Source organism: Triplophysa dalaica, chromosome 10 (assembly GCF_015846415.1).
Source record: "Triplophysa dalaica isolate WHDGS20190420 chromosome 10, ASM1584641v1, whole genome shotgun sequence".
NCBI lineage: Eukaryota > Metazoa > Chordata > Actinopteri > Cypriniformes > Nemacheilidae > Triplophysa > Triplophysa dalaica.
In genome coordinates, this window is record NC_079551.1 from 7,991,425 (window position 1) to 8,008,495 (window position 17,071).

The window sequence follows — 17,071 nt, forward strand, 5'->3', positions numbered from 1 at the left end:
AGCTGACCCATCCAACCCAACAAGATGGCAGTAGCTGTCCCATCATTGTCACCATGGTGTTGAAGTAATGCAGAGTAATATGTGAAATATAATTTTCTTTTTAAGTTGTTTGCTAATAGATGTTGTCTCTACATTACCTGTATTTTTTTTTTCTTAACTTTGTTTTGCCTGTGGATTTTTTCGACATTATACAAATGACCATTTGGAATTGTCTCTTAGTTTTTTCCACAGCTGTATCTAATGAATTGAATGTTGGTGCTTGTTTAGATTGCAACGGAAGTGATGAAGGCCTTTCCAGCTGTCTCAGTTATAAGCTTTAGGACTTCAAAAAAAGAAATGGCAATTGAAAGAGGAGTAATGGCTGCCCAGACACTGGAATCATCAGGTTTATTAAGGAAGTGATTGTATGTGCTATGGTGCAATGATAACCAAATGTAGCTTTGTCAGCAATACACTCATAAAAAAAAAGTGCTTTAAAGGTTGTTCACAGCGATACAACAGAAGAACCATTTGTTGTTCCCCAAAGAACCATTCAGTTAAAGGTTCTTCAAGAACAATCTGTTTCTTACTTTTTATAATCTGAGGAACCTAGTTTCGTCACAAAGAACCTTTTGCGAAACAGAAAGATTTTTGTGGAACCAAAAGGTTGTTCTATGACATTTAATTAACTTTTGAAGCACCTGTTTTTTAAAGAGTATATCCTAACGTAGTTTAAACAAAACTTGTTGAAGAAAATTTCAATGAACTTGATGTCACGGTACGCAAAAGGACTCAGATGCAGGTAAGTCAAAACCAGTTTATTTGCACAACGTCAACCATACAACAGTAAGTCGGCAGGGCACTCCTGACGAGAACAAAGTAGACACGGCCGGCAATAACCTCCGTGAGAGAAGACAGGCAGGAAAATCCAAACCGAAACACAGGTAGGCTACTCCGTAGTAAAAAGACTCCGTGAGTGAAAATCCAACTGAATCCAAAAAAGGAACACGAGAACCAAAAGAGAGCCGTAAGGGAAAAAATAAAATCCAAAACCGGCTCACAGGCTGACTCGATCCTATGTAGGAACAGAAGAACTACGGGTAAACTCCAGGAAAAAACAGCAAGACCACGGTACAAACAATTTACATCGCCACACGGAGAGAATGGCAAAACGAGCTGAAATAGAGGGAACACAAATGAGGAGCAGGTGAGGGAAATCAACAGCAGTAAGAGCCTTAATGGGTTACCAGACGTGAGACAAAGGCAAACGACAAAACACAGCAAACTGGATAAGAATGAACCCAAAATAAAATAAAACGACAGGCAAAGCCTGACACTTGATTGTTGAAGAAAATCATTTTTAACTAATCTTCATACAACACAACTATTCATTATGATCACCTTGCTGTCTAGTAAAATTAATTTAAATAAGAAAGATTTCAAGAAGGTCAAAATTTAGAGCAAATTACATACCAGACAACACAATAAGTTGTGGGCTGGGCTAATCAATATGTCCAGGTTAGCAAAGGCAATTAAACATTAAATATAGGGGTGCTCCTATCAGGATTTTTGGAGCCGATCACCGTTCCACGATCACTGAAAGCTGTATCAGCCAATACTGTTATAATATAGATAATTGTTTTTTAATACATTATAACAAGACATTACAATGCATTCAAATGTGCATTACAATGATTTAAAACTACTTTTATAATGTATTAAACATACATGCTTCAAGGAAAGTGTTCCCACATATGTTCATAAAACATGTAAACAATAGCTTTAATGGAACAGTTCACCAGAAAATGTAAATTCTGTCATCAATTACTCACCTTAGAGTTGTTTAAAGTCTGTCTACATTTCTTTAATCTTATAAACACAAGGAAATATATTTGCTAGAATGCTTGTAAACAAACAGTTGTTGGCCACCATTGACCATAGAAGAAAAATGACAATGGTACTCAAAAGTGCCCCAGGGCTGTTTACTTTCCTACATTCCTCAAAAAATCTTATTTTGTGTTCAACAGAAAAAAGACATTCAAAACAGATTTGAAACAAGTAAAGGGTGAGTAAATAAAGACAGAATATTCAATTTTGGGTGAACTGTCCATTTAAGACAACAAATTTACATCTATTGATTTTTGACAGGACCTCAGATCCGTCGTTGTGAAAATCTGTGAGTTTGTGGGGAAGAATGTGTCAGATAGAGCGATTGATAAAGTTGTAAAAAGCCACTTTCAGCAACATGAAGAAAGACCCTAAAGTCAATTATGAGTTCTTTCCTGCATCTAGGGGTGAGGTTGCAAATTGCAAAACAAGTGACTCACTCCACCCCTCCTGCCTCCCTTTCTTAGCACTACTGTGGCTCTCACAGGGCTAAGATGGCTGTGCATTTTTGCTTCTTTGCCGAATAAGATGACGTAGCCTATTTATGGAGCTCTGTAGTCTGTCCGTAAAGGGTTACTGTAGAAACAACATGACAAATTCCATGTAAGGGGACCTGCAGTTTATGGAGATAGAAAAAGCTCATTATGTAAGGTCTTTATAAATCTCTGAAGGTATAGTTATGTATATTATATAGGAACAGTTGGAGATTGGAAAAACTCATTGACTGTATCTCAGAATGAAGGATTTGACCGCGTCTTCCAGGAAAAAATGAAGGGCCTTCCACTTAACTTCATCTGGGACATCAATGAGTTACACAATAATGAATAATAATGCATTGTGAGCTTTTCTCTGCATACTCTGTATGAATGCATATTCAGTAATAAAAAATATAAATCTGTATATCATAATGGCCTCATATGAGAAGGATTAATGCAAGCAGACGATATAAATTCATTTCATCTCAATGATTCGGCATCGATCTAGTTTAGTCAGAATTCAAAAGTGAATCAAGAAGAATGCAAGGTGCTCGGTGAGAAACTTTTCACAAGGAATGGTGTTACATGCGAAAGACACTCACATCATTTCCAAAGAATATATTGACCGTTTGAGTGATTTCGAAATAAGAGATGAAGATGTCTTTGTCTTTAGAAGAAATTAAAAAATATATATTTTTTACGTGCACAATGACTCTTGCTCTAATTGATAACAAGCCTACGTTAATTGATAACAAGCAATAAAACTATGAAGTATAAAATGATGATGAGAATGCAAGACAAAAAATGATATTGCATGTAAGTTTATGAAGTTTATTCAAACATATATATAAAGCTGATAAAATACAAAACTTATTCAGTACATGATAAAAGAACACAAAAAAGAACTGAACTATTTTCATATTTATATACAGAACACGGCAGAGAGTCTGCAGAAGGGGAAAGATTACAGTGAGACTCTTCTCCTCCTGTTTACACGGGCACAGACGACTGCAAGAGAAAGGAAAAGTGTGCATGAGATAAATTTTACACAAACAATTTGATATATTTAGTTTTAACCAATCGAGCTGTCTTGATGTCATGCTTGCTATTTAATGCATTTTTGTGTCCTTGGGGTCGAATAAATGTTCTGTTTGGTTCTTAGTGCTTGATGGATGTTGGTTCCACCACATCATAGGATGTATCTCATACAAAGACAAATACATCTTGTTCCTGACTTACAAAGAGATGATCAAGGTGAGAATGTGTGAGCGGATTCTGAGTAAAATTCAATGTGTATATAATTGTTTGTGTTCAATTTAAGAAAGAAAGCTATGAGGATTACTAAATGATAAAAGACTTTTTCTTATCTCATACACACTTTTTCTCTCTCTTGCAGTCCTCTGTGCCTGTGTAAAGGAGGAGAAGAGTCTCGCTGTGATCTTTTCCCTTCTGCAGACTCTCTGCCCTGTACTGTAGATAAACATGTAAATAGTTCTGTTCTTTTTTCTGTTCTTTTTTCATATACTAAAAAATATATTTTTTTTGTTACCTTTATATATGTGTTTGAATAAACTTTATAAACTAACATGCGATATCATTGTGCGATATCATTCTCATCATTGTTTTATACTTCATAGTTTTATTGCTTACTGTCGACTACAGCAGGAGTCATTTTGCACTTAAAAAAAAGACTTTGTAAGTTATAAACTTACCAGACATCAGCAAGGTAATGACAAATCAACAAAGACACATGTCAAATCCTTCATTGTGAATGACAGTCAATGAGTTCTTCCAATCTCTAACAGTTCCAGTAACACAGTATGTTGTGAAAGTTACGTTAACACAACATCACACATTTACACTTGAATAGAATTTAAAGTCGAACTTGTAAATACACAAACTACTTTTGTTATCTCTTCATTTATTCCTTTAACTGAAAAACAGCTGCATCTTTGTAACATTTATGTCTTTTGCATTAAAAAGGATAAGCAATCTCATTTAATGTCCAGTTCGTAGATTGTGGAGGATCTATTGACCGGAATGCAATATAATATACATAACTACAGTATGTCTTAAGAGGTTTGTAAAGACCTTACATAATGAAGCGTTATGTTTTTATCGTCTTAGAATGAGCTTAATCTATCTACATACACTACTGTCCCCTCACATGGAATTCGTCATGCTCGTTTCTTTTGGACTTCAGTGTTTGGAGACGTGAATTGACGTAAAGCTTGGCGAACAGTGGATACTTTTTTATTGATAATAAAGTAAAAGAAGTGTCCATTAAAATAGTGCATTGGATGTATACAGCTAAACATGTGCTGGAAAGTTTTAAACTGAATATTCACTACTCTTGTTGTTTTTGTCATATTGAATAAGAAACCATATAGTTTTCAATGGCATTCACACAAAATGTTTTGGGTTAATGTGGAACGTTTTATTATGAAGAGTTAAACATTGCTTTACAGCTGACGGGATTTGACATATTGCTGTACTTTAATGATCAAGGTTTGGATAAAGATGAAATATATCTAAACAATCGTTAATTTTACAGGGAAATTTTAACATTCCTGAAATGAAATGATTGTTTATTTTAATATTTCACAAGATTGTACAACTAGAAAAGCAATCAGAGCTTTTAAAATTACGAACAAATATGCTATTGTTGATTAACCCTATACTTTTATTATTTATTTTATTTTTCTCTCTCTTTTTTGCTCCAAGTAATCAGACTCCGGCTTATATAATGTGAATGTTTCTCTTTGTATTCACGATATGGCATTAATAAAAGCAACAACGACATCAAAAATACATTCATTGGCTTCTGTTCTTCCTAAATTCGCAGCTGTTTAGCAGTAATTTCTGACACGACAACAGTTTGCATCATGTTTATAAGACATGTTTCTGAACTGGATTAAAGGTATATTTCATGAGGTAAGTTAGGTTAAGATATTTGTTTTTACAGCCAAGCTATAGTTTACGTCACACAGAACGTGAGCTTTCTGTTCACAATGCAGGTTACATTACGATAAACAATTGGTTGTGTGCTGTATTCATCCAAAACTACTGAAAATGACAAAAAGAGAAATGTTTGTGACAACGCAGGACATTATATGACAACAATATATATTTGAAGATGTAAGTGTTAAAACCATTCCAAAAAACGTACATCTGATCTGATCATCCGGGCTTGAAAAGTTTATGCAATGAATGTCAAGGGAAGACATCTTTAATTCACAATGTGTTGTTTGTTGAGTGTATGCTTGTTTTCTGTCCACGTCACAGTTTTTATAATGCAGTCACTAACATTAGATGATTTACACTGTGAAGATAAACCTCAGTAGAACTGTGGTCCGTGAAAAGGAGTTCCTGGAAAGGCTGGACAAAGTGCTGAAAGTCAACTGGCTTTATGTCAATAACACATCCTCCTACATCAATATACATAATCAAAAGAAAAAAAATCAAACAATGTTGTTAGACACAGTATACATTGGACATTTTGCAGATAATACAAGAACACAATCTATCATGTATTTCTATTATTAGAGCAGATATTTCTAAAACCTTTCTTGTTTTAAGTGTTTGTGGCAAGTGACTCTGTCATGGTTCCACTACCATGTCATGTTTAATTCCTGTCTCAAGTGGAGCCATGGCATTGCCTGATGGTTTTATGTGGGAAAGACCTAGTTCTTTCTCGTGTCTTGTCATTGTTCCCTACATCTCGTTCCTCGTCAGCCTCTCCTTAGTGCTAATCCCCAGCACCTGTTGCTCGTTACCATCCTCTGTTTGTTTCCCCTGTAAAGAGTCCTCATGTTTCTTTGTCTCGTTGCTCGTGCATTGTATGCAGTACCTGTTCATGTTCCTGTTTCCAGTCGTCTTACCTTGTTCCTGTTTCCCGTGTCTAAGTGAGTTTAGTCTAGTGTTTGTTACCAGTGTTTGTCTTATAGTTTAGTCAGTCAGTGTTCTTGTTTAAGTTATATATATTCCTGTCCTGTTTTCCCCCTCGTGGGTTTTTGTTTTGCCTGTCTTGTTTTGTTGTGTTTATTTGTTAATAAACATCCCTGTCACATCTACCGTCCGTGTCTGCCTGCAATTGGGTTCTCACGCCATGTCTCACATTGAGAATCATGACAGACTCAAAGCTTGAAATGTAAGCAAAAATAAAAAGCTAAAAGGGGGTGTCATAGATATTTTCTTAGCTTTATACAGGTGAAATTTCACAAGAAGTATCATTTATTTCAGTGTTTTGTCGAGAAGAGCCAGTGTTGAAGTCCAAGACAATAATCATAGGATTATCTTTGACAATGAACTTATGAAATCAAAAATCAGCATAACCCCTTTCAAAAATCTTGTGAAAACTACCACTGCAGAAGAAATGTGTAAGTGTTTCTGGTTTAAGTTTAAAATTAACTTAATGGTCAGACGTCCTTATTAAACTTATTAATGAAAGCATTACATGGATAATATCTGTGCAATGTCTTAAAATTAATTTCCTTTACCTTATTGGGCAATACGAAACTATTACATTCTCACCATATTTTCTCAATAAAAGAGATGTGAAAAAATGGGCTTCCGTTTCACAAGTGCATTTGGACAGAAACAAACATTTTGGATGAGACACTTTCTAATAGGAAAATTGTTACATTTTCTATCCATAATATGTTCACCTCTAATAACAATATTTGCGATCTCATTTCCAATCGCGTCATAAAGATGTGTTTTTAACAAGATGAAGCAATCTTATACTCTCCGTTTAGCTATCCATCACCGTTCCACACTCCAGCCCAGTATGTGAAGGGAATGCACCAAATATCTGTTTGCAAACCACCATAAATCTCTAAAAGAAGAAGCCGCTGTTATCGCGATATCTTGTTGTGAAGAAAAGGCGGATACGTTGAGAGGCAGGTTACCCAGGCAACAACCGCACGAACTGTAAACATTCATCAGCTTCTGTTCTTGTTCAATTTGAAGCAGGTTAGCAGATATTTCCAGACACAACTTTTAAGGTTTGTTTCATCTGGTAGCTTTTGGTATGTAATAGTTTACCTCACACAGATCGTAAACCGCCTTGAAGCTTTCCGTGTACGATCACGATTCTGGCTGCATTACGATGGTAAATTGGTCGTGCAGTACGAGGGGCTGTATTCATCCAAAACTGAAGAAAGAACTTTAAAAAATGCAGGACAATTTATCACTACAATATACACTGTATATATATATATACATATTAGATGAACATTTTATAACCATCCCTAGAAACGTATGTAAAAAATGTTCCGTGAACTGTTAGACGTGTGAATGTGTAATATCGCAGTTATCCACTGGGAGGCGTCATAGGTCTCGGCTGAAGAAAAGGGGAAATCTGATCTGGGCTTGAAAGGTTTATGGAGTAAATTTTAAGGGAAGACATCTTTTATTCACATTTCTTTTGGTTTGTTGAGTGTATGCTCCTTTTGTGTGCAGGTCACAGATTTATCATGCAGACACCAGATTATTTGGAGATAGACCTCAGTAGATTGGTGATCCACAACGAGAAGTTCCTGAATATTCTGGAAGAAGTGATGAAACTCAACTGGCTTCATGAAAGAACCCAGCCGGTATGTTTAGTTGTACAGTAATTGTGAGCTCTGTCAGTGCTGTACATGCACATTTTTTATATAGTCTGCCCTACACTTTACAATTAAATTTGTAGTTTTTTCGACGCAGATTTTCACATTTTAATTTCAGTTTACAAATACATTTTTGAGAGTTAGATCAGCACTGTGATCGACAGTTATTTTTTTATTAAATCTTTTTCAAATATTTCTTAGGGGAAGTTACAATTGATGGCAAAGACTCTTAGTTCCCTTGCCTCTCGTGCTGTGGAGAACAATCATTTCATCGATCTTCAAGTCCTCCTAGAACATGTAATCAACTAACTGTTACAATGTTTATGTAAAAATATGCTGTAACCAACACAGCAAACAGTGAAATTCATAATTGGAAAATCTTTTTCATTTTTGATAATCACTTGAAGGTGGATGTCAATTCTGAAGACTATATGGGATATACACCTCTCCATACAGCCTGTCAGTTGGGAAATGGAGAAATGGTTATGTTCCTACTGGACAATGGTGCAGTGAACCGCTCTAAACATTGCCCATTACACTTGGCCATTAAGAACAGGTAATCTCAAGCATTTATGTAATTTAATCAGGCTGTGAACTCAATGAGCTCCAATGATTTGTTTGTTAAGCTGCATTGATATTCAACTACTAAAGAGCCATTCATTCATTTATGTTGCCCCATCTTACCTTGGAAGAATCCCATAGTTTCAGGCCAAATTAATAGTTCAGTTTCTTGACAAGCATCAGGCGTAACACCAGACCTATTGAATGGGGGTGTTTCCATCTCTTCATGAACAAAAACTATTCAACTGTTCATTGTCAATTTCAAAAACAGTTTTCAAAGGTGGCTTATCACAATTTCACATGTTGAATTAGAGATGCTCAGTTGCACATACATGTAACTGTGATGGACTGGCAACCTGAAAGTGTGTATGGAAATAAATCTTTAAATTGCTCAAATAGTTCTTCTAGTATGAACTGCTCCCATATTTTTAGCATATAGACTGCTGTGTCTTGTAGGAATTTTCTAGTTATCGAGCTCCTGAGGTGGAAAGGGTTCACTGTTAAACTACACCCAGTGAGAATTGGCGTGGAATTGATCCAGTAAGCACTAATTTAGTCAATTCTTTCATTTTTACTAATAGAGTGGATCTAAAAAGTCTACACACCCTTGATCAGATTGCAAGGTTAAAACCTGGTTATTGCAAAAACATTATTTTCATTTAAATGATTCTTTTTGTTATTCACTTAAATATATAGGTTGCAATTTTACAGTTAAGGTGGAACATGTTCCGACATGATTCTTCTTGATTTCCTTTTTTACATGACAAAAAAACAGCAATTTTAACAAAAGTGTGTAGACTTTTTAGATCCACATATAACTGTATATAGGAAACAAGAAGCATTTTTTCTTAGATTACACACATTTTCTAAAATATATTATTTAACATATCTTTATGCCACAAATGGTTTTGTTTCAACTGTCCCTCTACAGAACAGTACGAAAGAGAGATCATGCGCTACTGCATGCCTGGTTTCTCTCAGGGGTGGACATGGACACCTCTGACTACAATGGGTGGACAGCAATGAAGGAGGCTGTTCGCTTGGGGGAAAACACCATGATAACCAAGCTAGTGCACTACAGAAGCACGCCACTGGTATAAAAAAACTTTCTTATTGAACAATATTAGAAGTGGACATTATAAAATGATCTTCATGCTATTTTCTATAGTACAAATAAAAAAGCTGTTCAATCTTTTTTCTCTGATAATTACAACTGTATTCTTTTCTTATGTGATAATTACTGCAGAGCCTCGGCAGTTTGTTATGTATATGTTACTTTGTGCAAAATATTTATATTTTAAAACTGTTTGTGTTTAATTAAAGAAAGAAAGTTATAAGGATGTGTAAATGAGGAAAGACATTTTGTTTCATTTTGTTGTGAACTTTTTCTTAACTCATGCACACTTTTCCTTTCTCTTGCAGTCCTCTGTGCCCGTGTACAGGAGGAGAAGAGTCTCGCTTTAATCTTTCCCCTTCTGCAGACTCTCTACCCTGTACTGTAGATAAACTTGTAAATAGTTCTGTTCTTTTTCTTTTTGTGTTCTTTTGTCAATAAGATTGGTGTTTTATCTGCGTTATAAATGTGTTTGAATAAACTTTATAAACTAACATGCAATATCATTTTGTCTTGCATTCTCATCATCGTTTTATACTTCATAGTTTTATTGCTTACTGTCGACTACAGCAGGAGTCATTATGCTTGTAAAAAAAGACTTTGTAAGTTATAAACTTACCAGACGTCAGCAAGGTAATGAAAAATCAACAAAGACATGTCATCATCCCTTATTTCAAAATCCCTCAAACTATTCTTTGGAAACGATGTGTTTGGTATTTTTCACAGAGCACCTTTTATATTGAGTTCTGACTAAACTTGATTGACATGAAATGGTTTTTTATCGTATGCTTGTTAATAAGATGGGAGTTAATAGATCAACAAGAATCCTTCTCATGATCAAAATAAAACCAGGCAATATGCAAGACGTGGAAAAGGGCTTTTTATTGCTATAAATATGGAAGGCCATGATACAACACGGACAACCATAAGGTGATTAAACCAAAACGGACTGACACAGGACAAGAGAAACACGGGTTTATAAGGGAATTCAAACAGTGAGATAACGAGGAACAGCCAAAGAAAAGAGCTGAAAATCAGAAACCCCAGGTGAAACATGGAAACTGTACTGAAAGAATTAACAAGGTAACAAGAGGGGCGGGTTCAACACGGACTCCAGACACATGGCGAGCTGTCACAACAAAGCCATGTGCCCGACACAAACTGAGGACAGAGACAAAAAACCCATAGGTGCTAGACCAGACAGAAGCTTTATGTTATTATTGTCTTAGAATGAGCTATTTCTATCTACATACACCGCAGGTCCCCTCACATAGAATTCGTCATGCTCATTTCTTTTGGACTTCAGTGTTTGGAGACGTGAATTGACGTAAAGCTTGGCGAACAGTGGATAGTTTTTTATTGATAATAAAGTAAAAGAAGTGTCCATTAAAATTATGCATAGGATATAAACAGCTAAACATGTGCTGGAAAGTTTAAAACTGAATATTTACTACCATTGTTGTTCTTGTCATATTGAAAAAGAAACCATTTATTTTTTATTTTTCCATTGCATTCACACAAAATTGCTTTGGGTTGATATGAAACGGTTTATTATGAAGAGTTAAACTTTGCTTTACAGCTGACGGGATTGGACATATTACTATACTTCAATGATCAAGGATTGGATAAAGATGTAATATATCTTATACATTTGTTAATTTCACTGTGAGATTTTGCATTCATTAAATGAAACGGTCTGACTCCAAACCAACATGTTCTCATCCAAAACTGAAGAAAGAACTTAAAAAAATGCAGGACAATTTATCACTACAATATACACTGTATATATATATATATATATATATATATATGTAACAGAGTTTAAATAATGTTGTTAAATTCATGCATTAATTGGGAAAACTCGACGTTGGCTGTTGCGTAACCTGCATTAGCATGCGTGATATTAAGGGCGGAGCTACGTCAACACCAGCAGAGTTTCACATCTCTGGCAGTTGCGTTTTCTCTCTTAATATCTCACTTATACAAAATATGTAAAAGATGGTTACTTAAGTTTATAATTTCTCTGCATTTATGTGATTTGATGAGAACAGAGAAAGTGATTTTATATTTTATTTCTTTAATGTATGTTTTATCCACTATATGTTATGTATATTCAGCAGAGTTTCACATCTCTCGCTGTTGACTTTATGCAACGTTGATGCGCTGTCCTTTAACCAGCTTTTGGTCGTGTTTGTCCCAGATTCCAATAAAGAGATCTTGAGTGACCATCCACCTGCTCTCAGTGTGATTCCATCCACGCAAAAGAAGACCGTCACATTGGTGCCGTGACCCGGATTTGGAGTGAGGTTTAGAGGGGTGAATGTAACAGAGTCAAGCCGGTGAAGTGCTGAGCAAGTATGTAAACCTCACTCATCTGCCTCAACGACTCTCTAGCGACAGACGCTAGAGGCTGCGGTCGTTAGCCTCCTCGCTAGTTCGCGTGACTCCCATGCAGAACCGACCCGGTTCGAAGCCCGCCTGGAGCAGGTGTGGTCCGTTCCGTCACATATATACATATGTAACCCCAACATCTAATTAGGGATTAGGAGTACTCAACAAAGCACAAACCACAGTCTGTTTCTCTGCACAAATGTATTTATTCAACAATAATAAGAATAACTCAAGGATAAATGTAATAGTTTCTTTGCCCGAGTTAAACAAAAACGACAAGACACTTTTGAACACCTACAGAGCATGGGGCCCACCAGTTATATCACATAGAGAATACTCCACCAATAAGTGCACACTCACACTACATCACAAGAGAAAGCAAAGGTTCACTTCAAATTCCAGACAACGGTAATCACCCAAAATCAAAATCACAACACCTATATACCTTCACCTTGGCGGAGTAATTCACATGGCATACACAAGCGAGAACCCCACAGTTCGTGGGTCCACAATGGATAGAAAACAAACAAACAAAACAAAACAAACAAAGTAAGAAAGTAAAGATACAAAAATAACTCAAATCACGTTGCCATAAAGGACCCGGTTTAACATTTGGATCATACCAAGATACCCATTAAGCCATCATAATTTCTGGTAAAGAAAACAAGAAAAGTAAAAGTAAACGGCAATCATGCATTCTCTGCAAAAGAAGAAACACAAAGTATAATTGCCATATAAAAAGTTACTATAATTAAAAGCATTTACAATCAAGTATAAAACAAATTAAACTATCAAACGTTTAAACTTAATCCACGAATTTAGTACGGATTAATACCTGCATTTACATGCTTAAATCTCTGAGGCACCCAAAGTATGCTGATCCAAACAGGCACTAAAACAAGAGGCAGATATAAATATTAAAACCAAGCAAACTCGCAATAGCAAAAAGGATTGGACTAAAATTACCATTGATGCTCTAAAATAGGTCTGCTTTATTCTTTGAAGCAACAAACAACATTTTCTGATGGGGCACTCACCAATTCAGTTCTGTTAATCAATGATTTTATCATCAGCTCTTACACAGCCTTAAGTACCCACACCACATGGTGCTTCAAAGAGGAAGTCCCTAAAATTGGACTTCCTTTTATAATAATCTGACCTGTGGGATTTGTAGTTCATCTCATTTGTAGTCCCTATATCTTTTACCCCATTACACATATTAGATGAACATTTTATAACCATCCCTAAAAACGAATGCAAAAAATGTTCCGTAAACCTTTTAGATGTGTGAATGTGTAATACTGCAGTTATCCACTGGGGCGTCATAGGTCTCGGCTGAAGAAAAGTTGAAGGCTACAGAACATAGACATCTGATCAGGTGCCAGTTGCATAATCTGCTTGACTAGTCGTCTGTTTTTTTCTTCAAGACTGGTCATAACTTCAAGTCAGTTACATAAAAATGCAAATTGGTCTCATTGAAATATGAAACACAAGACCGATTAGTCCTAACTAATTGCTAGTCCGTGAGAATAGTTGTTGAGACTTTTTAGCTATACAACTGGCCCCCGATCATCACTCGGGCTTGAAACGTTTTTAGAGTGAATTTAAAGGGAATATTACTTTCATTCAAATTTGTGTTTTTGTTTGTTGAGTGTATTCTTCTTTTCTGTCCACTTCACAGTTTTATAATGCAGACACCAGGTGCTTTAAAGATAGACCTCCATAAGAGTGTTGTGTTGTGTGATGGACCACCCCTGCACATGTTGGAGGAAGTGATGCAACTCAACTGGCTTGATATCAGAAGCCAGCAGGTATGTTTAGTTGTGAGCCGTGTCAGATGTGCTTTACGTTCACATTTTTTATATATTCACTATACAATTCAATTTGTATTGTTTTTAGACGCAGCCTTACACATTTAAGTCTAGTTTGTGAATTCATTTTTGAGAGTTATATCAATGCTTTGGTCGTCTGTTAATTTGATTAAAACATCTATTTCCCAGGGGAAGCATATATTGATTGAAAAAACCCTTCCCTCGTTTGCGTCTAATGCTGTGAAGAACAATGATTTCAACTCTCTTCTAGTCCTCCTAGAACACGTAATCTAACTCATTGTTACAATTTTTCATGTGAGAATATATCTGAACCAACACAGCAAATAGTGAAATGTGTAATTGGCAAAATTTTGCCTTTTCTTCTACATTTCTGACAATCGTTTGAAGGTGGATGTCAATTCAGGAGACTATAATGGACATACACCTCTCCATACAGCCTGTGAATTGGGCAACTTGGACATGGCAATGTTCCTGCTGGGAAAAGGGGCTTCACCTGAATTCACCAACAGCTTTGGACAACGGCCATTCCACTTGGCTATTAAGAACAGGTAAAAAAAGCCTTTTTGGAATTTAAACAGGCTGTGAACTCAATGGGGTGGTTTCCCGGACAGGGTTTAAGTCTAGACTTAAAAAAAATGTAAGAGCTGTCTAAACTAAAATTGCACTGACATATGTTAAAATACATCAGTGGAGTTGTTTTGTTTTAAAAAGCACACAAGTCATGTTTTTAAAAACTACCTTAATGTCCTAAATTACCTAAGGCCTATAGTCCCGGTTTAAAATAACCCCTATCTGGGAAACCAGCCCAAGAAGTTTTTTTGTATAGCTAAATTGACATTCACTAGCCATTCATTCATTTATTGCCATGTTCAAATAGAGATGCTCAATTGACCTTATATGTAACTGTGATGGACTGGCAACCTGAACAGGTGCATGGAGATAAAAAGTTAAACTACTAAAAATAGTTCTTCTATGACATGCTCCCGGATTTATCACGTATAGACTGCTGTGTCTTGTAGGCATTTTAGAGTTATCAAGCTTCTGCGGTTGAGAGGGTTCACTTTGAAACTACACCCAGTGAGAATTGCCATTGAAATGATCCAGTAAGCAGTAATTTTGTCAATTCTTTCATTTTTTTCACTTACATATGTATATAAGCAACAAGCATTTTTCCCCAAATTGCACACATTTTCTATAACACATACATATCTATGAGTCATAAATGGTTTTGTTTCAACTGTCCCTCTACAGAACAGTACGAAAGAGAGATCATGCGCTACTTCATGCCTGGTTTCTGTCAGGGGTGGACATGGACACCACTGACTACAATGGGTGGACAGCAATGGAGGCGGCTGTTCATTTGGGGGACAAAACCATGATCACCAAGCTAGTGCACTACAGAACCACGCCACTGGTATAAAAAAAACTTTCTTATTGAACAATATTAGAAGTGGACATTTAAAATGATCTTCATGCTATTTTCTATAGTACAAATAAAGAAGCTGTTCAATCTTTTTTCTCTGATAATTACAACTGTATTCTTTTCTTATGTGATAATTACTGCAGAGCCTCGGCAGTTTGTTATGTATATGTTACTTCGTGCAAAAAATATATATATATTAAACTGTTTGTGTTCAATTTTCTTGTGTTCAAGAAAGTTCTAAGGATGTGTAAATGATGAAAGGCATTTTGTTTCATTTTGCTGTGAACTTTTCTTAACTCATTCACACTTTTCCTTTCTCTTGCAGTCCTCTGTGCCCGTGTAAAGGAGGAGAAGAGTCTCGCTTTAATCTTTCCCCTTCTGCAGACTCTCTGCCCTGTACTGTATATAAACATGTAAATAGTTCTGTTCTGTTCTTTTTTCTTTTGTGTTCTTTTGTCAATAAGATTTGTGTTTTATCAGCGTTATAAATGTGTTTTAATAAACTAACATTGAATATAATTTTGTCTTGCACTTCATCATCGTTTTATACTTCATAGTTGTATTGCTTACTGTCGACTACTGCAAGACTCATTATGCACTTAAAAAACGACTTTGTAAGATATATACTTACCAGACATCAGCAAGGTAATGACAAATCAACAAAGAAATGTCGTCATCCCTTATCTCAAAATCCCTCAAACTGTCTTAAACATGGTAACACCATTCCTTTGTGTGTGAGGAGTTTTTCACCGAGCACCTTGTATTCTTGTCGAGCGATGTCTGAGCTCTGACTAAACTAGATTCACATGAAATGGGATTGTATCGTATATGCTTGTTAATGTCTAAAATTGAGAGAAAATAGATCAACATGAATCCTTCTCATGATCAATATAAAACCAGGCAAATATGCAAGAAGTGGAAAAGTGCATGTTATTGCTATGAATATGGAAGGCCATTATAATATACAGATTCATATTTATTTATACTTTAACTTGTATATGCAGAGAAAAGCTCAAATTTGTATCTTAGATTTTGAAGCAAAATGCATTATTATTAAGTGGTGTAACTAATGTCCCAGATGAAGTTAAGAGGAAGGCCCTTCTAACTTCCGGGTAGACGCGGTCAAATCCTTCATTCAACGCTACAGTCAGAGTTCTTCCAATCTCCAACTGTTCCTGTATGTTAAGAGGGTTACGTTAATACAACATTACACATTTAAACCTAAATACGTCTTAAAGACGAACTTGTTAATAATCAAACTACTTTTGTTATCTCTTCATTTATTTCTTTAACTGAAAAACAGTTGAATGAGTCGCAAATTGCAAGTCGCACACTCACCCCTAGATGCCGCTAAATGTCATACACTGGACTTTAAAATCTTTTAACTTGCAATGGATGAGAATGATTATACGATTTTGTCTGACTTTAGCGAACAAATAGTCCTTTTGGACAGACTGTGACCACATCAGGAAGGAATTCGTAGTTGGCTTTGGGGTCTTTCTTCATGTTGCTGAAAGTGGCTGTTTCCACAACTTCATCAATCGTATGACAAATTCATACGACAAATTCTCCACCACAAACTCACAGATTTTCACAACGACGGCAAAAGAATCAGTAGATGTAGCTGAAAACGTTACATGTAAATTTGTTGTGTTAAAGGGACCGTTTAGGGAAAAAAATAATTTTGTCTTCATTTCCTCACGCTTGAATTGTTTCAAATCTGTATTCATTTCTTTGCTCTGTTGAACACAAAATAAAATATTTTGAAGAATGAAGAAAAGCAAACAGATCTGAGGGAA

General features: G+C 35.8%; 1 protein-coding gene, 1 long non-coding RNA gene and 1 pseudogene across 11 annotated transcripts; 2 read left to right on the forward strand and 1 right to left on the reverse strand.

Moving 5' to 3' along the window:
• Positions 1-3,300: 3,300 nt before the first annotated feature.
• Positions 3,301-4,099, forward strand: LOC130430740 (uncharacterized). The gene is made up of 3 exons (XR_008907905.1): positions 3,301-3,368; positions 3,505-3,596; positions 3,739-4,099. It is a non-coding gene; the product is annotated as an uncharacterized LOC130430740 (long non-coding RNA).
• Positions 4,100-5,779: 1,680 nt separating this feature from the next.
• On the forward strand, positions 5,780-15,791 carry LOC130429776 (60 kDa lysophospholipase-like). 10 transcript variants are annotated; one of them, XM_056758546.1, is made up of 7 exons: positions 5,780-7,348; positions 13,699-13,828; positions 14,018-14,113; positions 14,237-14,397; positions 14,869-14,952; positions 15,101-15,263; positions 15,598-15,791. In XM_056758546.1, the coding sequence occupies exons 2-7, from the start codon at positions 13,706-13,708 to the stop codon at positions 15,613-15,615; spliced, it is 645 nt and encodes a 214-aa protein (XP_056614524.1). In that variant the 5' UTR covers positions 5,780-7,348; positions 13,699-13,705; the 3' UTR covers positions 15,616-15,791. The 10 variants fall into 10 exon arrangements, with proteins under 10 accessions (XP_056614524.1, XP_056614521.1, XP_056614520.1 ...); XM_056758543.1 differs by lacking the exons at positions 13,699-13,828; positions 14,018-14,113; positions 14,237-14,397; ... (1 more) ...; positions 15,101-15,263; positions 15,598-15,791 and adding exons at positions 7,806-7,939; positions 8,153-8,248; positions 8,359-8,507; ... (1 more) ...; positions 9,444-9,606; positions 9,935-10,127 and having other exon boundaries at positions 5,805-7,316; XM_056758542.1 differs by lacking the exons at positions 13,699-13,828; positions 14,018-14,113; positions 14,237-14,397; ... (1 more) ...; positions 15,101-15,263; positions 15,598-15,791 and adding exons at positions 7,806-7,939; positions 8,153-8,248; positions 8,359-8,507; ... (1 more) ...; positions 9,444-9,606; positions 9,935-10,127 and having other exon boundaries at positions 5,806-7,348.
• Positions 15,792-16,697: 906 nt separating this feature from the next.
• LOC130429774 (amine sulfotransferase-like) overlaps positions 16,698-17,071 on the reverse strand; it is a 3,988-nt pseudogene continuing 3,614 nt past the window's right edge.